The sequence below is a fragment of the Vigna umbellata genome, chromosome 9 (assembly GCF_029865625.1).
Source record: "Vigna umbellata cultivar VRB3 chromosome 9, Vumbellata_1.0, whole genome shotgun sequence".
Taxonomy (NCBI): domain Eukaryota; kingdom Viridiplantae; phylum Streptophyta; class Magnoliopsida; order Fabales; family Fabaceae; genus Vigna; species Vigna umbellata.
In genome coordinates, this window is record NC_142173.1 from 33,491,211 (window position 1) to 33,515,118 (window position 23,908).

The 23,908-nt window shown below is 32.5% G+C and overlaps 2 protein-coding genes across 2 annotated transcripts; both read right to left on the reverse strand.

The window, feature by feature from the left end:
• Positions 1 to 100: 100 nt before the first annotated feature.
• LOC148193309 (sm-like protein LSM3A) lies at positions 101 to 2,900 on the reverse strand. Its single transcript, XM_088098201.1, has 3 exons — positions 2,695 to 2,900; positions 989 to 1,084; positions 101 to 456 (listed from the first exon to the last, which is right to left on the reverse strand). Exons 1-3 carry the CDS (start codon positions 2,809 to 2,811, stop codon positions 376 to 378), a joined length of 294 nt encoding a protein of 97 aa, XP_087954327.1. The 5' UTR covers positions 2,812 to 2,900; the 3' UTR covers positions 101 to 375.
• Positions 2,901 to 12,414: 9,514 nt separating this feature from the next.
• Positions 12,415 to 19,797, reverse strand: LOC124842839 (general transcription and DNA repair factor IIH helicase subunit XPD). Its single transcript, XM_047319425.2, has 12 exons — positions 19,012 to 19,797; positions 17,749 to 18,029; positions 17,345 to 17,427; positions 16,851 to 17,254; positions 16,527 to 16,720; positions 16,207 to 16,387; positions 15,979 to 16,103; positions 13,941 to 14,030; positions 13,732 to 13,810; positions 13,557 to 13,633; positions 13,194 to 13,302; positions 12,415 to 12,874 (listed from the first exon to the last, which is right to left on the reverse strand). Exons 1-12 carry the CDS (start codon positions 19,543 to 19,545, stop codon positions 12,755 to 12,757), a joined length of 2,277 nt encoding a protein of 758 aa, XP_047175381.2. The 5' UTR covers positions 19,546 to 19,797; the 3' UTR covers positions 12,415 to 12,754.
• Between the last annotated feature and the right edge of the window lie 4,111 nt (positions 19,798 to 23,908).

The window sequence follows — 23,908 nt, forward strand, 5'->3', positions numbered from 1 at the left end:
TTGGAAAACTTCATAATTAGATGCACCAAACTGGAATATCATCCCAGTTCTAATATCTTCTACTGTAACGAAAAATAAACAAGGACATGAAGAAGAGATATCAAATCAAGAACCATGGCCTACACTTTTCATGGAGTCAGTGATATAATGGCAGCTCCACACAACAGAAAAAATCCTTGTTTACATGTGCATGCCATGATTCTTTTAAGCTATAAAGATGATTGAAAATTGACTGTCTAACATAAATCTCTAGCACACAAGCCAATTAAGTAGCTAATCTAATCATAAGAAAGGAGATCACTACTTAAGTTGTACAATTTCATAAACAGTGACACTTGTTATTCAAATGATCACAAAGTTCATCATGGGTTCATGCTATGCAGTCCTCAAGGGCGGGGAAACCAATATCACCCCATCTCCCCTAACAAACAGGAAAGGAACCGTCCGCTTAGTAGTCTGCAATCAGAAAGAAAACAAATGATCATCCAAAGAAATTTATCGTAGAAATAATGTAGCATGCATTTGCCTTTAGTTTGATAGAAGCAACTTGAAGGTTGATGCAGATTGAAGTTCGTAAATATATGCATTTGGCATTCCCTACATATGAACAAAATCTCAAAGATGGTTCCTCTTTGGCTCTCCATAATGCATTACAGTTTATAAAAGCAAACTTTTTCTTTTCCCAGTAGAAAGTCAGTCAAATAAATAGCTCTGCTCATATGTTAGCATAAGTTGTGAAATAATAAGGTCAGTAGCGGGAAAGCATAATGCCTATAGTCTCATTTGAAAAATACCCAGAACCAGAAGTGTCTAGCTTCACTATACATTAATCACTGATGAACACTTTCTTTTACCATATCTTAGTCCATTCAACAATGTTTTTTGTTAACCTCACAAATTTTCTATCAATTAATCATAGTTCTACCACTTAGCTTTGCCAAAATACAATATATATGTATTTTTCCTTTTTTTGCTGATTATAACTTACCCTCACAATTTCTTCATATGTCTCGTCATCAATTTCCACAGTAGTAACAATCTCTTCAACATCACCAAGAATCATATTAAGATGTTGATCGTAAGCCTGCAATTCCAAATTGAAAACCGTACAAATTGAGAAATAGGAGGCAGATAAAATAGTTCTAAAACGATTCTCCCCATACAAAATTTTGCTTGGGCAACCTAAATATAAAGCCATTCATATTTTCTGTATGTTACTTTTTTAATTGGAAATAAAAGTTTAATAATTTTAGACTAGATACAGATCAAATAGATTCCATTACCCTAGTTATGTCATGACAACAGATTATTTGACTCCGTGGCAGTAAATAAATAAACGAGAAAGAAATACAAGTCTTTCCTGTGTACTAAATATGAATCCTTAAACAAATTTTAGGGGAAGCATATCTTAAGCACTAATCAGATCCAAATTTAATCCATGTTAAGACCATTTAAAAAAGCAACACAGAGACTCCAAACTCATAAAGTCTCATTTTAACTTCTGTGTGTCATTTAAAAATATTTTATCCATCAGGTAACTCACTACTTCTTCAAATTACCATTACGGTTTGCACAGAAGATAACTACAAGCAAAATAACTATTAGAGATCAAATTTGAAAGATTAATAGGTGTAGTTATGTAACTAAGTAAATTACACCATTAATTAGATTAGACATAGTAGTTTCATTCAGTTACAAGTCAGACAAGTGATGCCACTGGGGAGATACAAAGGTTGCTTCCAGAGTTCCAGTTCAGCAATTTTACAAGCAGTATCAAATTATTGGACTCAAACTATTAAGCACATCACAAATTTATGTATCCCTAATTTTCAGGTTTCGTGCTGAAAGCTCACCTCACCAGTCATCACCCATTTCATAACAAACTGAAATCTGAAACCTATGTAGTTAAGATATTTCTCATATTTATACTCTATCAAATGAAGAAAGACCAACGACAACCATGTGTAATTCATAAAATTCATTGTAAACACAGCTTAGTTTTCAACTTACAAATAGGAACTATTCGGTAAATTAATTAACAAATTCATTGTAATCTTATAGGAATTCAGGAAGAGTAAATAAATAAACGCATAAAAAACACCAACCAACCCCCCCTCCAAAAAAATCACTTAGTTAAAGCACTAAAAGAACCTTCAAAAACAACATAATCATTTCAATATGTTACTCTCATCCAGCCATTTAAATCCTTTCAGCATAAAGGGCTTAAAAATCCCAAAGGGTTTATACTACTCTAACCTAATCTTCAACCGGTTGCATGAAGTTCTAAGCCAACAAAGAATTAAACAAATATTAAAAGCTAACAATACATACTTATCATCCCTCATCCCAAACCAGCTTATTTTAAATTCTAGTTCAAAACACTAAAATTTCCGTTTAGCGACCAACAGCAATTCCTTCCAAAACCCAAAATTGGAAAATCAAACATTCAACTCAATCCCCACAGGAAAGTACTAAACAACCCATTACTACGTTAGGGCAGTCAGAAAGGCAAAATCGCCATTAATTGCAAGCAACCCAGATTTCAATTACCTTGAAAACACCTTGAAAATCACAAATTTCACATCTAAGAAAACCTAATACAGTCTGTACATTAATGGGTAACCACAAAAAAAGAGTGCAGAAGTTGAAAACAAACAGAAATTGATGAAAAGGAGAAAAAAGACTGAAAATTACGTGAAGTTTTCCACGAAGCTCTCTGTCAGAACGGAGCTTAACGTAGATACGTTCGTCAAGGCTGAGCCTAATGAGATCCAAAGGCTCCTTCACCGCACTCTCTTCCTCTGTAGCCATCAGTCACTTCACTAGTTTCAGTGCTTCTGATTTTGGAGGTAAGTTTTTTCGTGTAACCCTTTTGAGTCAATTTTTTCTTCTTCTTTCTCTTTTCTTTAGTTTCAAACTATTTGTAATTTTTATGGATCTTGGGCTCAGCTTAGGCCTAGTCTTTTTATGGCCCATGTCATTAATTTATTTTTATATTTTTTCAAAAACATTCCTTTCGAAATTTTAGAATTTTAAGAACATGTTTGGTTTTAGTTTACAGTAGAAGTTTTGCGAATTCCTTTGTAAACCTTTTTTGTTTTTTCGTGCATGAATTGAGAAGAAAAAACTTTATAATTATGAAGTAAAAGTATTTTTGAGATCTTCCAACTTAAAACATTTCAAAGTATTTTTCCAATGTTAAAATTGTCCAAGACTTCCAAAGTTTACTTTATTAATTTTTTATATTTCAAGAAGTTGTTTTTTATTTAGAATGTAAAATTTCTGACACTCCATTAAAGTAATATCTGGAAGCCAATAATCAAGAAAAAATGTTTCACCAATTGTATGTTAAGGAAGAAATAGTTGAATTGCTTTGAATATTTACTTACATACGATATTCTCAGTGTTGTTATTTTACTTCTTGACATAAACGACTTCTAATCTTTAACACTGTGTTCACTTGAAAGGAAAACACTATTTATGAGAAAAAACGAGAAATGATTTGTGAGATATTTTTTGTTCGTTTACGCTGATTTATAAGAAAAGAAATGCGTTGATTTGCATGATATGAGTATTTTAACCATCTTGCTATCTTACGGAGATTTGCACTGATTTATATATAAATGACATATCTACCCTCTCATATTTGTAAAATACCACGACAATAATAAGCTTTTCAATCTTATTTGATTCCAAAGTTTTATAATCGATTCCAAGAAGTAAGAAGCATGCATAAGATAAATAAGGTATACATTGTGCTGTCACGAGTAACAAAGCTATTGTTGTTGCCCATGTGAGAAGTAACTTTGCACTTTCGTTGGCCACGCATTTGTTGCTTTAGCAGCCCTAGCTGGTGAGATTCTCTACCATTGACAAAACCATTCAAGTGAACAGGAGAGATTCCTGGCAAAAGAGGTTTGAGTTTGAAAACAAAGCTTTGACCATGAACATGGTCTGTGTATTAACTGATGCTTGTGTGTTTACATAAAGACATCAAATGTTTGAGGCAGCAGTGTGTTTACTTTGAGAAGTTGTGCGTAAGTGTTGAGAGTTGTGTCTATGCTAAAGTATTCTTAGTTGAGAGTGAGAGCAGCAAGGGAGTTCATCTGAGGTAATCTTTTTTTGTGATTTTTATGTGGTTGTTGCAGGTTGGAGCCATGTGGTTGAGATGAAGACGAAGAACGAGGTTGATTGATGACGAAGAAGGCGCTTCATGTTGAGGAGGTTGATGGATGAAGATGAAGAAAGCTTGAAGCAGCGGTTGAAGAAGAGTTTGAAGAAGAGTTTGATGTTCTTCATGGTTGTGTATTCGGTTCCAAAAATGGTGTATCCGGTTCCAGTGGTTAGAAGAAATTCCAAAGCACGTTGTATTCGGTTCCATACATCGCGTATCTGATTCCACTGCTTAGAAGAAATTGCACACAACGTTGTATTCGATTTTGTGCATGTTGTATTCGGTTCCAACGCTTATGGGATTTGAAGAATGTGTCGTATTCAATTCCACTCTGTGTTGTATTCAGTTCTAGTGATTGCTTGAGCATGTTATAACTGTGTATTTGGTTCGTGGGTGCGTTATACGGTTCCCCAGAGTTGCATTCTTTCCTCCCTCGCATTGATTCGTTTCCAGAAGCGTGTAAACATTCCGTTAATGCTTTCGTGCATGGCTGATGCGATTGGAAGGTTGTTGGCATTGCTATGAATCGTGAGGAAGGTGTAGGAGATCATGTCCATGAACGTGTACATGCAGCAGCAACCCCAGAGTAATAAAGGGAGTTGAAGGATTTTGTTTTCATGGCAGCAGGCTAACCCTTTCTATGTGTTGTAGGTTTTTGGAACAAGAAGGTGTATTTGGTAAGCTGTTGGAGGTGTTGTGAGGGATAAGTACCCTGTCCAGGTTAAGGAGACATATTTTCTCCATTTGCTTGGTATTTGTATTGTTAAAGACAACTTTATTCTTCCAATTAGATGTGTAGCTTACTGTTTCTGAAGTTCTGAACTTGCTCTTATACTATCATTAGAGCATTTTTGTCTGAGGTCGAAAAAACTTGGTGGTTGTATGTTATAAATTATCATGTATTACCTGGTTGAGCTTCCTAACTTGGTGTGTTGAGGCATTATCTGGAGTTGATTGAAGAGGCATTCTGTAGAGTGAATTGAAGGTAGACGTTTAACATAGTTTATATTTTTTGAAGCATTATATGATATAAGATATTGATGTCCTTTTTTTAATAGGTTTGGTTTGGAATTGTCACTCTTTTATTTGAATATTGGCATTTGAAATTTCCATCTTATTCAATATGTGAGTGCGCATTGCATTGGTTCAATCTTCTTTCAAATCTTGATAAATCTCTTCAATAGGTGTGTTTTATATTATTGTATTTAATTAATATGCATGAATATGGTTGGTTTATTTACTGATTGATATATATATATATATATATATATATATATATGAAAATATGAAAGCATGATTATATGAATGTAGTATGAATATATTAATATATTGTGTTTAATTATTATATGAATGCATGAATTTGGTAATCGGGTATGACTATATGAATGCATGAATGTAATTATAATGTTTATTTTAGTTGGATGTATAAAGTTGTTAAAATGTTTATATTTCATTAAGTACCTTTAGATGGAAGAAGAATAGATCTCTCATATTTGGACGGCGAAGATATAGATGATGATGTGGTTGGTGTAGACTTCAATATGATCGCAATGTTACATCAACAATTACAAATAACCACATAATTGGTGGCACTAACAATGTTATGCATCGTTGGACATGCATTGAATATTTTGAATATGTATTCGAGAGATTCGAGTAGTGTAAGCAATTTCCTACCAAACAAAGACCATCATAGGGAGCAGTTAATGTTGTACCTTGTGCATACTAATTGGTGTCGCGACATTATTAGGATGGGTCCAGAGGCATTTATTAATCTTTGTGAGAGATTAAGAACAACTGGGTTAGTTAAGTATGCCCAGAAAAGGCCTAGAAAAATTCGTAAGGGAAAAGAATGCACAACTGAGGCAGAAGCTCCTACCTATATCACACCATCTGTTGCAGATGTATTAGATCTGCATCGTTTTTCAGTGATAGCCATCAGATGAAACACTACGCCACTGACTTCTAAACAAGAAATATTGTTGTTCCAAAATCATGAATTTTGATTCCTTTGTGGCGTCAGGCTTATATTTTCAACATCATCTTGTATTTCAAGGAGTGGTAGATTTTCTGACATTGCAACGATCCTTCTATTCGAATTTGATAAAAGTGTTTTATTCAAATCTAAGAATTTCTGCAAATGGATATCTTCGTAGTGAGGTCAACAAGAGAAGAATTAGATTGAAACCAACTTATTGGTGTAATGTTGCTCATCTAAAGTACAAGGATAAGAAACTAATACTACTTTTCAAGGCAACATTAGTATTGCCAAGTAGTATTTAAGAAAGTAGATAGGGTTAACGTAACCCTGAGTCGTTTCCCAACGAACACGGAATTGCTTTCGAATATCTGAATCTTATGAATGTTATGCAATGCTTATGAATAAAAGTAATGGTTTAAGAATGTTTAAAGAATAAATAAGAAACTTAAAAACAGTTATGATGAAATAGGCTAATTCCACTGTTTTTCCAAGATACATTCATCATCGGTTATTCACAGATAATTGTTCAATTGATTATTATTCAAGTTTCAAATTACTTAAAGTACATTCTTAATTAATTTGAGGGCGATCATGCATTTAACCAAAGTAAATTCTCAATCAAATGCAAAACCTTTCTAGATTATTCACAATAAATTCACCAAAGTACATTCTCAATCAAATTTTATTGTGTTTAATCATGTCTATTCTTAAATCTCCTAACCAAATTAAAAGTTAATCAATCAAAGTAAATTCTCAATTGATTATAGTTGAAATTATTACTAATCAACCAAAGTACATTCTCAATTGATAGTAAAAACCATTTAATCATATGAAAGTTCCTAAATTAAATCAAAGTAAATTCTCATTTAAACCTAGAAACCCTAGAACTCATATAATCAATATGCATGTAGATTCGAACACATTATGATGCAAAAATCTTTACTTTTAACAAGATAGAGAGATGAAAGACATAGAGAAAGAACAACTTAAATCAATAATCAAAATAAACAATCGTATTACATCAATCTAACCTCAGAATACATAATGGAATTATAGCAGAATAGCCCTAGATGCTTAGCTCTTCATGAATGAAGTTAAATACAAGATGAAAGAAAAATGAAAGGAGTATCAGAGAATGAATGAATTAAGTGAAGTCCCTCTTTCTGCCTCCCTTGGGTCTCTTTATATAGGCTTGATTGGGCTTGGACTCTGAATAGTTTGTTGATAAGATATTTTCTGTTGATATATTATATCTTTCAAATATTCATTAGATTAAATCAGTTTTAAAGAATATTTGATAGATATTAACTTAATTATCTTATATCCTATATCTTCCAAATAACTAAAAGATTTAGATAATGATAAAATTATTTGGAAGATATTTTCTGTTGATATTCCCAAATTAAATTCAACAACTGAATTTTATCTTTTAGATTTTCTGACTTTCCAAAATTGCACAAATACCCTGAAATTTCCTCTATCTGAACTTTAGCCCCTTCTGAATTTTCCAAATAAAATCTGATTTTGGGCCTTGAATTGCCATTTGGACCAATAAAACTTATATTCTCAGCTACACAAATAAACATTAGAACATCCAAGAATAATTTATGCACTAAAACTCACTTTTTACGTCTCTTTATTTCCCAAAACCCAACAATTCCAATCATCACAAATTCACTTAAAATCAACCATTTAAGCACAATTATCCCATCAAAAATTTGAATTTTAAAGCATAAATGTAGGCATAAATATGCACTCATCAGTCAACAAGAGAAGAATTAGATTGAAACCAACTTATTGGTGTAATGTTGCTCATCTAAAGTACGAGGATAAGAAATTGTTTTTCGCAAATATTCCAGATGACTTTCCCTATGATCGGGACATGGCATATGCTACTATGGTCAAACCAGAAATGCAGGGTCAACGGGTTAAAATAGTTGGTTGTTTGAATATTAATGATAGACTTCTGCATTATATTATTGTGCACATTTGACTCCACGACCTGTAAATTTTGCAAAGTTATTGCAGGAGGATATCTTTATGTTATGGGTGCTTAAAAATAATATTGTTATCAATTGGCCTCATCACATCATGTAGCATATGCTTAAATGCAAGGCTAGTGACACAATCCCTACCATACGGTGTCTTGATCACCCAAATCATGCAATACAGTGGAGTACATCATGAAGTCGATGCCAGCACTCAGATTGGGAGCAGGCAACATTTTTCAACTAATTCTTTGAAGAGGTTCAATATTGTTAATGTCAACGGTGTTTGGCAACATGACGTCGATGATGATGAAGACGACGAGCAACCACAACATCATATTCCTCAACATGAGCACCATGTGCAGCCTCCTCCATATCCTTCAAATTCTAATATGATGACTCAAATGTGGGAAGGGTTACAAGACTTGCAACACAGAATGGAGGACATGGAACAAATGTAGGGGCGAGTTCAACGTATTGAAGATAACTTGGCAAACTTATCAATCGACATGAATCAACAATTTGCTAGCCTGAATTATAATGTTAACTTAATTTTGCATCATTTAGATGATTAAGTTCATTACTATTCTATGACTGTATTACATGACTTATTTGGTTACATTGACTTTATGTGTTTGATTTCTTACATTAGCTATATTTCAATTCGACTTGCTTTCACATCAGTTATGAAACATTTTTTTGTCAACATAATGAACTGCAAATCAGATGGATTCTAGAATCATTGATGAATTGGAAAAGGGAATTACTGAAAGAAGAAGACTATGTGAAATTCTTGAACGACAAGTACAGGCCATGGAGCGTCGAAATGTGCTGTTAGCGGTCAGGACTCATTCTTCTAATCCAACTTCAGAACAAATTCATAATTTATTACGGACTATGAACATTCGAGATGATAATTTACTTAGATAGTGCTTCCACTTTCTATCTTCACATCCATCTCATACAAGACGTCTACTAGGGATGTCAATACAAAGTCGTTTCAATAGATTGCTTACATATCTCAACGAAGCAACTTAATCATAAACTATGACAAATATATTTATGTTATTATGTTTGCACTTTTTTTATCTCATGTAATATTCTAACTTTGTTCAATTATTTCTTTCTTTAAAAATATTCAATTTCACTTTGATAAGAAATAAAATCATACCACTTGGTAATAAATAATAGGTTTAATGTCACTTTAGGTCCCTATTTTCGACCCAGAATCTCATATAGGTCCCCTTTCTTTTCGGCTTCTCAGTTGGGTCCTTATTTTTGTAAAATTGGATCAAATAAAGGCTTTCTGTCAAATTGATCAAACGTCATTAAGGAGGGTGTGACATGACATGCTGACAGTGTAATTTTTTATTACGTGGCATTAAAAACGTGACTGGATTGTATTTTTTTAATTTTTGAATTAAAAAATGAAGTGTACAGAGTGAAAATATAATTTAAGTAAGGGCAAAATTGAAAAATCAAATTAAATTAAGTGCTGAATTGGAAAATCAAATTAAATTCGAAAATCTTCAACCTATCGACTCCCGTGCTTCTTCACTCTCGGCCTCGCTCGGTAGCCTCACTGCCTTCAGTCGTTCGGTTCCCTTATTTTTCTCCCTCACCGCTCAACCTCTTCCTACATTCCGTCGTTCGGTTGACTAGTAATAATATCCTATAACAGGCTGCCGCCAAACCTTAATTCCCTAACCTAGCCAATGTCGCCGTTAGCCACGTTGTACCGCCACCATCATCCTTGTCGGACCACAAGCCGTTGTTGCTAACCTCCATGGTCGCCGCACATTCATCTTCATCACCTGCAAACCCAGAAATCAGAAAAATCCCAATTGCCATGTAATCCTAAATCCAGATCCCTTTCTTCTTCCTTGCGAGCTTCACTACAACCACCAGTTAGCGACATCATCTCCTCCATCATCGCATCAGAAACCTGCATCAAATCCAAGCTAGAAAACGCAGAGAAACGCAAGTCGCCGCGACAAAACCCCATCGCGAATCGAACTCGAAATTTCCTCCGCGAGAGACAGCCAGTCAACGCGAGAACCTACTCCACCGCGATTCGCGCTTCCACCATCGATCTCCCCTGCGAGATTCAAGTTCGCACTACCTAATCGTGTCTTCTACACAAAAACTGTGAAGCAACCTTGCTTTATCTTCTCTGAATCATGCCTCCAAGAGCTGCCACGAGACATTCTCAATTAACACCCCCATGTTCTCTCGCGGCGCATGAAGCTTTCCTCCTTCCCTCAAATTTGAAACCCTAATTTTTGGTGAGGAAGGGGCGGCACAGGTGATGGCCGTCAAATTAATTTAATTTGATTTTCCAATTTTGTGCTTATTTAAATTATATTTCCACTTTGTACACTTCACTTTTTAATTCAAAAATTAAAAAAATACAATTCAGTCACGATTTTAATGTCAGGTAATAAAAAATTACACTGTGAGCATGCCACGTCACTCCCTCCTTAACGGCGTTTGATCAATTTGACGGAAAGTCTTTATTTGATTCAATTTTACAAAAATAAAGACCCAATTAGACGCCGAAAAAGAAAGAGACATATTTGAGATTCTAGGCGAAAATATGGACCTAAAGAGACATTAAACCTAAATAATATTACAAAAATATTACAATTAAAAATAAATTCATATTACTAAAATAAAATTTTTGTACAATATTAAATTTAATTTTAATAATTAATGTTAATTTTTTACTCTTTATAAACTTTTTTACAATTAAATATAACATTAACAATTACCATTTTATATTACTTTAATAACTAGGAACATTTTGATAATCTTCAATTTTTACCAATTAAACAATTTTTTTATCTATCATATCAATCAAATCCTACACTAATTCTCATAAACTTTACTTCCAAATTCACTCTCATTTACCTATAAATTCACTCAAATAAACAACAATTAATTGACTCTCAAATCCCTCAAATTCATCCACTCACTCTCCCTCAATTCCTCTCATCCAAGTGAACAAAGGCTAACACAAAGCCTTGAGAAAATTCTTAAATTTAAGAATATAATTTTGAAAAAAGAAAATATTAATGAAGGAAATTTATGTAATATAATAAAATTCTTAAAATTAAGAATGGAATTATATGTAAAAATGCTGAGTTTGAATATTTTAGTATCAATAGCAATAACTATCTTCGAAACACCATCAGAATTCAAACATGAAGTTATTGAAGATCAAATTAACATTGCAAATCGCCGTCGCCTCACCTTCCTATCAACTATCATCATTTTTGTTATAAAACATACGATTGAATAATTTATATCAATCATATATGTATATCTTATAGTTTTATATTTTATGAACTTCCTATTTTGTTGTAGTTTACTTTATTTTTAAGAACCGTTATTGTGAACGGCCATTTTTTAATTTATTAATTTAACATAACTATTTTGATATATTTAATTCAAAGTTTATATTCATTTTTAATACAAAGAATGAAATATAATAATAATAGTTCCACCTTTAGTAATATGAAATTATCTATACTATTATATAAAAAAATATTTTCTTTATTAATTTTATTTCTAATTTTATCTTTTAATTAATAATTTTAAAATTAAAATAATTATTTTACCAATCTTACTTTTTGAGTAATCTTTTAAAAATTTAATTATTTTTTATTTACCATTTTTTTAATTTAGTCATCATTTAGCTAAAAAACTATTTAAAGTAAAAAAAATCATCTATAATAAATAAAAGTTAACTACGATAAAAATAATTTCATTATTTTTTATCATAAAAAATGAACATGTATTATTTAATAATAATGTAAACTATTTAATTTTTATTTATTTATTTACCTAAAGTTCCATTAAAACAATGATTTCATCCCTCATTGATTTCAAAACAATGATTCTCAGGTATTATAATATTAATGTATTTTTATCATAAATTTAATATTTTTTCATTATTTTATTATTTTATTTTTTTTAATAAATTGTTATGATAATAATATCTAACATAAACTTAACTTTATTTGAAATATTCAATTATAACTGAACATGATCTATCATTAAAACTAACATTTACACCCTAACAAGTATCACAATTCTTACTTTTAATTCCTGTATAATACATCAATCATTAAACTTAATTCTCACAAATGACTTTTACCTACCAAAATATATAATGATTTTAATTGTTCATAAATTCAGTGTTTAGTTCAATTTTGTTGCACGTTTATCTATACTTTTTGACAACTGTCCAAAAAGGATACAAAAGCTACTTGATGAAGCCTCAAATAAGGGGGCATCTAAACACTGCTGTATTACGAGATGTCGATCAAGAATCATTATCAAAAGTATAAACAAACTACAGTGATAAATAGGTTAAATAATGGAACCCATGATAAGCATGCAAAAGTACCCACCCAAACACCATAAACCCACTGCAAGCCTAACATGATTAAGTTCAACAAAAAACATCATTATGGATTGCTCCATGAATCCATTCGCATCAAAATTGCACTTCTTTTATATCTGTGAAGATAAGAACTACATGTGGGATTAATAACCAGATCAAAGCCACCCCAGCTCCAAAAATAGTAGGACATGCAGAGGGATGCCTCAGAACATCATATCATCCATGCCACTGATAACCATTTTCTGCAAATCTTCCTGGGACAACAAGGTTTTCCTGCCGGTGCCACCAGTTTTATCATATGGCTGAGCCATTTTCCTGAGGAACTGCATTCGACAAATTCTACTAGTTAAATGTGAAGCAAAGGTTTACACAAGATCATAAAATCTACTGCACAAGAAGGCCTAGGATCTTAATTACTACTTCGAAATTCCGACTCTAGGCAATTTGGCACAATCATAGTCCTTCAGATAAAATACCAGCTAATAATTTATCTTAAGGGAAATAACCAACAGAAAAAGAGGATGAAAGAAAAGAATGAACATAAATGAAAAACAAGATGCCCAAGCCTCCATGAGATTTCTGGACAATGCAATATATGTACAACTGACAAGTTTCAATCCCGTGGTACACACAAGGACATACCTCACGTGCTATATGCAAAGCCATGTCTGTGCTCAAGTTCAGGTGGGCATCATGTAAATGAGAGAGAATCCAACCAGGCAATTTTGATCGTTTGTCATGACGGCTATACCTGCAGAGTGTAGAAGTCATAACATTATTGGAGACAGGCAATAACTTCTAATCCATTTCAGGAAGGATTCAATAAAGTTACTAAAAGAGTGCATTGTGCTTTTTGAATCAAAACTAGAAACTAGAAAACTTTTAGAGGCTCAAATAAATTTAAGCAAAATCTTAACTTCAGCAAAGAATAACAGATGCAACCCTCACATTCTAAAAAATGTGCTACTTTGCTCATGAAAGCAAAAAGGATGTAAGGATACTAACCTTTTGTCTGCGAAAATCATCATCCCATAATCAGCCTTTGAACGAATTACACGACCCACACACTGAGCAGCTTGTCTCTGCTTAAGCAGAAAAAGTTCACTAAGTATAGGAATCTAACAATCAAATTATCAGCACTAATTGTGTGCATGCATGTATGTGGGAGAGAGAGTCAAACCAATGCATCAAAAGTCAGAAAATCTCCTTCCTTGATTTGAAAAGTATCTCGTAGATATTCCAGACGTGCAAGCAAAATCCTGGAAATTTATTACTCTAGTAAGTTCTGCAACTCACATTTTAACCACCATAATTTTGACAAGAAATAGGTAAAGAAATATAACAGTTTCAAATTATACTTATTCAGAAATTTAGTCAAATGAAACTCACTTGCTTAATGTGTATTGAAAAGGAACACCAAACATGATTACTAGTCGACCATAATGTCGATCAAAATCTATACCTTCAGCAACCTTTCCCCTGCAAACAAGTAGATATTTTCTAGTCAGATTAATTTAATAAATAGGCAAAGCAGTACACAATTTTAGTAACTAGTAGCGTAACTAGCAAAAATAAGAAATATTTTTCTTTCATAAACAATGAAAGTAATAGATGAAAACGATTGGATTTGACGTATGCCCTAGATCAAATCTGCCATGTTAGTAAAATAATAAAATTGTGTTTATTATTATTTATTTCATTGTCATGTTTTATTTAATTCATGACAAGCTCCTTGATTAAATAACTTGTTAATGATTAATGATTAATAAAAAAAATCCAAATATAAAAAAAATCCAAAACATAAGTCATCATCTAATAATTTACTTGCCCAAATTAACATATTTTGTTCCTATCTTATAGGAATTCTCTCAAGTTTGTTTGGCCTTTTATTCAATTTCTAGTAACAAATCAAATTATATTAAGTCATATTTAAAAAATTGATTAAACAATTAATAGCTATTGGAGACGTTTTTGAGTAAATCAGTTCTATGTGTAATTTAAAAATTGAGTTCAGTGGTCATATCCATATCCACCATTTATATGTGTAATTTAAAAAATGAGATATATTAATCTTTATCTAATAAAGACCACTACATATATTGATCAATCCAGATTAATGATGTCATATCCTTAATAATCCTATGATCAAGAACAATTTAGATCAAAAGTATAAAAGACTAATTTCTCATTATTATAATCTCTATAATAATAACAAGTCCTTGATTTCCCACCCCATGTTCCACGTGATAGGATTACCAATATAAACCATAGTAAGAATTGTTTATGAAATGAGGGATGAGCCAACAGTTAGTGAGAGGAATTATAGAAAACAATCACCACCAGAAAGGACTTAGATCTAAATGGCCACTTTGACAGCTTGGTTTTAGCAAAAAAAATTGGCAGCATATGATTCATGTAGCCAATCCCACCTATTGAGAAAATCATTCTGTTGTATAAACAATCAACTTCTAAATTTCCTTCAATAAGGAATTGCACATGTTCTAATTTCTAAAATCTAAACAAGATAGTTTGTTAAAGATCAAGAAACTGGTATGTATACAAGCATTTATTTGCATAAAAAGGCAAAAATACTACTGATAATGGAGAGTTCAAATTGCGGCATCCTACTTTCATGTAGGATTCAACGAAAAGAAACACAAAAGAGACAAAGAATTAATTAAAAAATCACAGAACAGATGGAACAGGTTCAGATCTAAAACTTCCACAGGCAGTTCTGGTAAAGTTAGATTTCAATATACAAGACCTTGTCGCAGAAGCATATATTTTGTTTCAGCACAAAAAGTTTCAATATCCCCTTCCCTTGTCAGATAATAAAGTAGCCCAGTAGGAAATAGAAATTGCGTTGCCAATGTCCAAATATTTCTCACAGAACATTATAAAACAACTTGTATGTTTCAACTAAAATACAACACTATATATCAAGTGAGAAAACGATTTAAACAAGAAAAGTAACTTTTAAATCACAACAAATTATTTAAGCAGACTTAAATTGAAAACTCTTAATGTATTATACAACCCATAACTAAAGCATGAAAGAAAATAGATCACACATAACAGAGAGTGCAGCAGACTTCAATCTCCAGCAAGCAACGAAAGAGTAAAACTTAGCTTCTACCACAAACAAATTGCAGAAACGAAGAAGAGAACAAGAGAGGATTAAAAAGATCAAATGACTGAGAAATGGAAAACACCAAAAGAGAAGTTGGAACCAGAGAGGGTTGGATGTTAAGGCCGAGGTTGGGAGAATTAGACTGAGTGTCACGCAGTAGCAGTTAGGCAATCCAGCATCAAAAGGTAGATTTTCTTTTTCAAAAGAAGTAATGCAACTCATTTTAACGTACAGCATTCAATCATGGAGCAGACTTATCATGTAAAATCCCGGGAGGATATGGTTCTGTTATCTTACCTAGCTACAGAAAAAAATATAGCACCTCTTCCACAATCACAAGCCTTTCGGTAGTTATCAAGAGCTAATGTAGTCTCTACCACATCCTGAGTCTCAATAAAGACAAGTTTATGTTGCATTATTTCCTGCAAAAATTATGTTTTTAGCATACCGCCAAACTGTATAACAAGCACTACCGCTCTACTAGTAAATGAGCAGAATATCAAAGAATTTAACTAGTCTCCTCACCTTTAAAATTCCATTCTCATTCCAGGTATTCACTATCCCGTCCATATATGAGTAACTAACAAAAAAGCATACAATCCCATCAGGAACAACCGAAGACATTTCCAATAAGAGCCTTCCATAATTCCTTACTACACCCAGATCACTTCTCATGTCAAATTTTGTACTGACCGGGAGCTGATCACTGAAACAAGAAACTTATTAAATGTTAAGAAGAAAACAAAGGGAAGAAGAAAAAAGAGTTCCCTTTCGAGCAAATCACAGATTTATAGAATTTTAAAAAGGCCTGTTTTAAAATGCAGAGAGGCAATTAATGGGAATACCTGCCCCGGGTAAGCACCATTGGACATATGCAATCTCTTGTTAAGGACATAGTAAAACTTCGACTGACAACAGGATTGAAATTCAGAAGACGAGGGTACAGATCTATTGGGCTTAGTGTGCCAGATGTAATCACAACAGACTGAAATCGCTCAAAAACTGGTTTGATGGCAAGAGAAGCATCGTGGCAACAAAGCTGAAATGTTATTTGATAAAAAGGAATAAGAAAATGTATACTAAATACACACAAACAAATAAATATTTCATAACAGAATTAAATTTATGGTTACAACAGCGATGGAGTAAATAAAAATATAACATTTAACCTGTAATACAGGATCAGGAATGTGTGGCATTCGTTCATCAAAAGGTTCAATTATAATAGAAAAACCACGAGCATATGTTCCCACAAGGGTGGCAAAATCGCATATAGTTTGGATATGAAGGAACTCGTCAGTGTCTGTAATTTCCAATGTCATCATCAATGAATGAAGGCGATCATAACAGAACTTTAGTGATTTTTGGTCAATTCCAGCATGGTTAAGAATAGAGACAACGAAACTAACAGGGCTCTCCTTCTCCACATTTTCAGTGTCTAAACGTCCTTCAAGATATTGAACTAATCTACGTAAAACATGAATAAAATGCTCAGCCCGGCGAATATTTCCAGGCACAGCCTCTTTTAATATATCATCAGGCAAGGCTGGATTTGCAAGCCAAGCATCAGTAGCTATGCAAAGAAAAGAAATTTTAGTTAGTTGTGACCACAGCCAAGAGGTAACATGTAAGACATTAAGAACAAAACTGACATCCTACATACCAGGCAAGTCTCCTCTTAGTGCCAAACCTTCAACAAGCCTGTTGTATTCAGCACGGAGTCTACCTGCATCAGTGGCCTTGAACCTTCCTACCAGTTCAAATTCCAATAGTTAAGAGAATCTGAATCAAATTTCAGCAATGGGAACAAGAGAAAATAAAGCATTAATGACACTATCGCAAACAGAAAATGGCAGGAATTCCAGTTCTAAGATGTAAGTCTGACCCTTCAAAATCCTTCCTTTATGAATAACCAATCTAGGAGTAGAAAAATAATTCACAGTGCACACAAGTTGCCAAATTCACCAGAGCCCTTAAATTCTTTTAATTCTTTCCCCTGTTTTCCCCGATTTAAGTTGTCATAGTGAAATTTTGGATCAGAAGGAGAAAGCTAGAAACAGCACATACTTGTCAATTTCCTGACGCATCCTAGTAAGGTTTCTTCTGGCACCTTCAATAGTTTGCCTCCTCACACTCACACTAAGTGCTTCAATACAGACATTATCGATATTATGAGCTTCATCAAACACAACAACAGACTCTTTCTGCATTTCCTTAGATATTATGCCAGCCACCTTTGGATCAAGCAAATATTGATAGCTATACACCACCACATTAGCAAACTGCACCATATGCCGTGCCAAATAGTATGGGCACCACCCCTTCTCCTTCCCAAACACTCTCAGATCCTAAAATTAACAGACACACTCAGTTTCAAACAATTCAAAAATTTTAGTAAAATTCCTAGAGCACAACCAATCAAAATGGAAAATTTCCAGTCAATCCCACTATAATTCAAACGTTTCAAAATCAGTGAACACCCAAAATTGATCAAAATCAAATATTATTCTTTCAGACACTCAGAATTTGACACTATTGCAAAGAGAAAAATGGCAGGAATTCCAGTTCTGTAGGAGGTAAAGTTTGACCTTTCAAAATCCTTCCTTCATGAATAACCAATGTAAGAGTAGAAAAATAATTTGCATTGTACACAAATTCCCAAATTCCGTGAACACCCAAAATTGATATAAAAAAATCAAATATTATTCATTCAGACACTCAGAATTTGAACATCCAAAACCATAGAATCAAGTTTTTAGTCAACCACAAAATCAGAATATTCCAAAATAAAAGCATATCAGAAACTTACAAAATTTGGTTTATTTCTCATATTCAACCAGTTAACAATAAGAAAATCAATTATTTCAAAAATAGGAATCATCCAAAACTGATCATAATAGAACTTTTCAACAAATCACAGTAAAAATCCACAGAATCCGAAATCTAAACACATCTAAAACCAATCGAAACCTAAATTTCCCGGTTAAACAGACCTAAACAACAAACATTTCAAACTAGCAAACACTAAAAAATAATCAAAACGAAATTCCTTTTCATCAACTCAAACCGCCAAAGAAAAACTTCAAACAATAACTCCGTCCACAACGGCGATTTTGACCATAAAATCAATGTTTTAGGTTCACCCAACAGCATCACACAGCAATTGCAGCTGCATTGACCACATTTGTCCAAAATACCAAGAATCAAAATGATATCACAACTGTAGTCACAATTCAAATCCTTAATCCAAATCCTAAATCCAAATCCCTTTTCGCCCACTCAAACCACTATAAATTTAAAATATTTCCCAATCAGGAAAAACACCCAAACCTGGAGAGTGTAAACCCCTGGAGGCAGAACTGCGGACGACCCCGCCCTCTCATACTGCTCGAAGAACTCACATGACGGCACAGAGGGGTTCTCCGCGGCCAGCGCCCGGACCCAAGAGGCGGTCAGCTTCCGGCAGCCAGCATCAACGGAGTCGCGATTCTCCGCCGCAAGAACTCTTGAATTGACGCAGAGATTCTTCCGGGAGGACAACCCGAGGGCGAGAATCCGTGCGGCAGGACCAAGGTGCAGGAGCTGGTAGTCGTGGAGGAGGCGGAGCTCGGCGAGCGTCTTCTCCATCTCGTGGACAGTGCGCGTGCAGTAGAGAAGCTTGAGGGGGGAATTGGGCTTGGAGAGGACGTAGCTGGTGATGAGGGAGAGGAGCGCGATGGTTTTGCCGGTGCCGGTGGGCATCTCCAGGAGACAGTGACCCTTAGCGTCGAGGGCGCGCTTGAGCTCTACCATGTACGAGTACTGCTCCGGGTAGATGTTGTCATAGGGGAAGTACACGGTCACGTCCTCTATCTCGAACTTCATGATCGATTCTAGATAGTGGCGATTCGTGTGCGTCTGAGGAATGAAGGTGTGTGAGAGGGACTGGGAGAGGGATATAGAGAGAGAGAGAGAGAGAGAGAGAAAGAGGGATTAGGACTTTTTAGGGATTGGACATCAACAATGAAGACGAAGAAAAAATATTAGAAGAAGAAGAAAAAAAAAAAGGTTTTAGGGTTTTATTCTCCCCCTCTGGTACGAACTGATTTTGAGAAATGGAAGGTGGAACAAGATTGGCAAGAGTGAGCTATATTTTTTGAATCTGAATACTAACTACTAATTTAAGAGTCTAGTGGAATCGAAGTCATTAATAAACTCTTATAATAATTTTATAATATTAAAAAATTTAACATCAATATGTATGACATTGAAAAGAAAAAGTTTAATACATATTTTCTTAATTTTTTTAAAAGTGATTTCTTATTTTTGAGTTATTCAAAATAATTTTATCTTTTTTGTAAAAATTGTCTATTGGTCCTTTTGTTGACAATATTTAAAATGATAATAACATAATGTTCACTTTAACCCATTATTTATGACTTCTCCAGTTTTACACTAGGTCGCAATATCAACCATTAACATGTCAATATTAAAAGGTTAAATTATTTTGTAAAAGGAAATTACAATTAGATTAGAAGAAATTCGCAATTATGGTTAAATTAGAGTTGAAGAATCTAATGAAATTTATCTTGAATTTGGCGTGAGAGTTTTTTGTTCTTTCATCAACCACGAATCTTTCATAATCTACAACAAACCCTAAATCCCTAATTTCTAGAAATCATAAATCTTAAATCTCTAATTTCTAGAAACATTTACAAATCTCTAATCCATAATTTCATCGTTAACCATGAGAACTCCCAAATTTACGAATCAATTTCGCAACTTTCTCATCCATCAAAAACCAAATCACACTCACAAAAACCTCCTTCAACCTTCGAACAACACCCTTCTCATGCAACCACCCTCTTCCACCATGAAATCGCGCGGCGACAAAATCCCAAAAATTATGTCATCACCATCATCGAGCTACCTTCAACCACAAATAGACATCCATATTCAAACACACAGTAATCCTAACCACTGTCGCGCCTCCTATTCACATTCAATCGGTAAAAAACCACAAAACGCAGAAAACCTCAATTTGCGAAACCAAAATCACATAAATCGAACAACCCAAAAACAGGGAAATTGTCACATCAATTAAGCCTACGTTGTCACGTATTGTAAAACTGGACAAATCACTTAATATTGGCTAAGGTAGATATTTGCTGTTAGCATTTTAAACAACTCAAAAATAGGAGTTTCAATAATATATATCCATATCCTCAGGAAAAAAAACAAATTGAACTATTTTTATAAAAGAAATGACCACTTTCAACAACTCAATAAAAGGAGTTTCTTCGCAAATACCCAGAAACGAACGCACATACTCCCGCTAATCCATCCGCACAAATCATCATAACAGTAAAACCCCTCCAACTAAACAAGCCTTAATGAATGCACAACGGCCGAAAACTTGCTTAAAAATTCTCATAATTTCTCGAGATAATCGATTATGAGAAATGATAATTGATTATTGATAATTGATTATTGATAATTGATTATTATAAGTTGATAATCGATTATCTCTAGTATAAACTGAGATTTTCTGATTTAAAACGAATTTTATCGCAACTTAAGGCAAACAATATATAGAATCAAAGATAAACCACATCCTATACATAAATCTACTAAATTATAAAAGTTTTAACACAAAACAAGTTTTCATGAAGATCTTCTTCTTGCAACAAGAGCACTTAAGACTTGACTTCATTAAAACTTTTTCTCTATAGCTTTATGATAACAACACTTTTCTTTGTATTTATTATAAGAATCTCAAGAGATTCATGAAGGGGAGACAACAACTCCATATTCTTATGACTAGATTCATCATTATGAGTAGTTGAGCTCTCTTGTGTTGAGATTAGATGCAGCTTTCATAATTCTCTCTATTGCTACCTTATATATATATATATATATTGATATTTAGTGTTTATGATTTGATTTGTATTTAATTGCTTGGATGAATTGATCACTCATTTAGATTGAATTGGAAAAATACTCTTAAATCTATGGTCTAATAAAGTCATCTAATGTTCTATTTGACAATTATAATTTAGAGGTTTTAAGCCGCCTCGTTTGTATTATTTAGTTTGAATTTACTACTTTATTTTGCTTGCATTACATGACAATGTCACCATTGATATGCTTATATGTTTGTCAACAATATTTATTTATAACAAGATTCAAATACTATAATGAAGACAAAAAATCATGACAACTTCTTTTACCAAAGTGTTCAAATATATATCATTAAAACATTCTATTCTCAAAAACACCAAAGTACATAAACAGTAAGTTAAATTGAAATGTAATTACAACTAAATTCATAATTACTCAAAATCCATAGACTAAATATAGTTTCATCCTAAAAAGCATCATAAACTCCATAAATGTTGCTAACACGAGATGATCCTAATGTACCCAAATGAGACTCAGACTCATTTGCATCACCAGCTTCCTGAAATGGTAAAACAAAAATATTAGTAAAATAATCAATGACATGAGTGTAACTTGCAAGTGTATGGATGCACTTATACACTTGTTATGACACTTAAGAGTATAAATGATTACCTATAATTAAAGTATATCAAGCATAATACTTCAACTATATTAGGGACCTCACATTTAGAATAAGTTGACATCAAAACATTGCAAACTTATACATGTGTTCCATATCCCACTTTCTGGGCCAAACCATGTATTTGCCTCCAGAGCTTTAGGTTTCTTATGTGACCATATGTTGAAATTGCGCTTGTAAGTGAAATATGGTCGATTAATATATGGTTACTTAACATGTTGACAAACAATAAAACTGCTTCCAACCCGTAAATTCCCCTTCTTGAACATACCTTGAAATCATTGCATTCCATGAAACCAAATCTCTTTTGGGTATTTTGTCTAGAGCTGTCAAATGAGCCCCTTTAATAAGATTTGGCCCTAGCCCATGTGGGTTGGGGCCAAAAAAGCCCACAGGGCTAAAAAAATTCTTTATTAAAAAGCCCACAGGGCTAAAAACCCCTAAAGCCCTATAGGCCAGGGCCAGCCCATGGGCTTTCCTTTTTACAAAATTTAACGTCTAGAAACATAATATCATCATACAAGTAATCACAAATCATATGTATTTTTTATCCAGCTCTCATTTTATCTTTGTTAGTAATAACTTATAACCATAATTGATTCATGTATAATTATATTTTTTTACCAACAAAATTAATTTTCTACTTCATAACTGTTTCTATATTAATTAGTTTAATAATAATGCTTTTATACAATTATTTCTTAATTTTCAAATTTTGTTTTGATAATTTTTCATCTTAATTTTGGTTTCTTAATTTTGGTTTGTAAATTTGACAGTTCAGAGATATCCACATAAAATAGGTTTAAAAGTTAAAAAATTTAATTTAATATGTAAAATTTTGATGGACTAACGAATTTATTTATAGATGGTAATCTATTTTGTCAGTAGTTTAAATCAATATCATTCGACTAAGATTTGTGATCAAAATTACATTATTTTTAATTGGTGTGAACATGTTAAAATTTTGACTTAATAACTTTTTAACTTTTTTAATTTTCCAAATTTAATAAAATTAATATTTATTATTTACAAAGTTATATAATTCTTTTAAAAAAAATTTATGAAACGTATTATTTAGTCATTTACATCAATTTATATATTTTTATGTCTTTTTCATATATTTTATATTATATTCATTTGTCTTTTTTATTAGTTTCTTATTAAGAGACATTGATGTAATTTATTTATTATTATAATTTTTATTTATTTTATATGTTAATAATTAAATACAATAATAATTTTAATTTTAGTATTATAAATTATAACATTATATTTATTTAAAAATATTGTATCTATTATTTAATTATTTTTTATTACAATCGGCTCAATTATGATAAATAATTCAATAAAAACGATCTTTGTTGGATAAAGATAAGTATGATTTTAAAATATTAATTTAATCTAAAAGATTAGAAAAAAAAAATAATTTTATAACCAGTAGGATTACATCTAGATCTTGTATACTAACATATATGATATTTATAAGAATTTTGTCTAACAAGGATTTTCACTAAAAAGTTAGTTTTTTTATTACGTCAAATTAATTTTAAACTTTACAAAGTTTGTGGTTTAATTTTTTAATGTATATATATCTATACAAAACATTCAACAAAAGAATTTTATATGACAAACTATAAAAAATAAAAATTTTACACCGATATTAAAAAA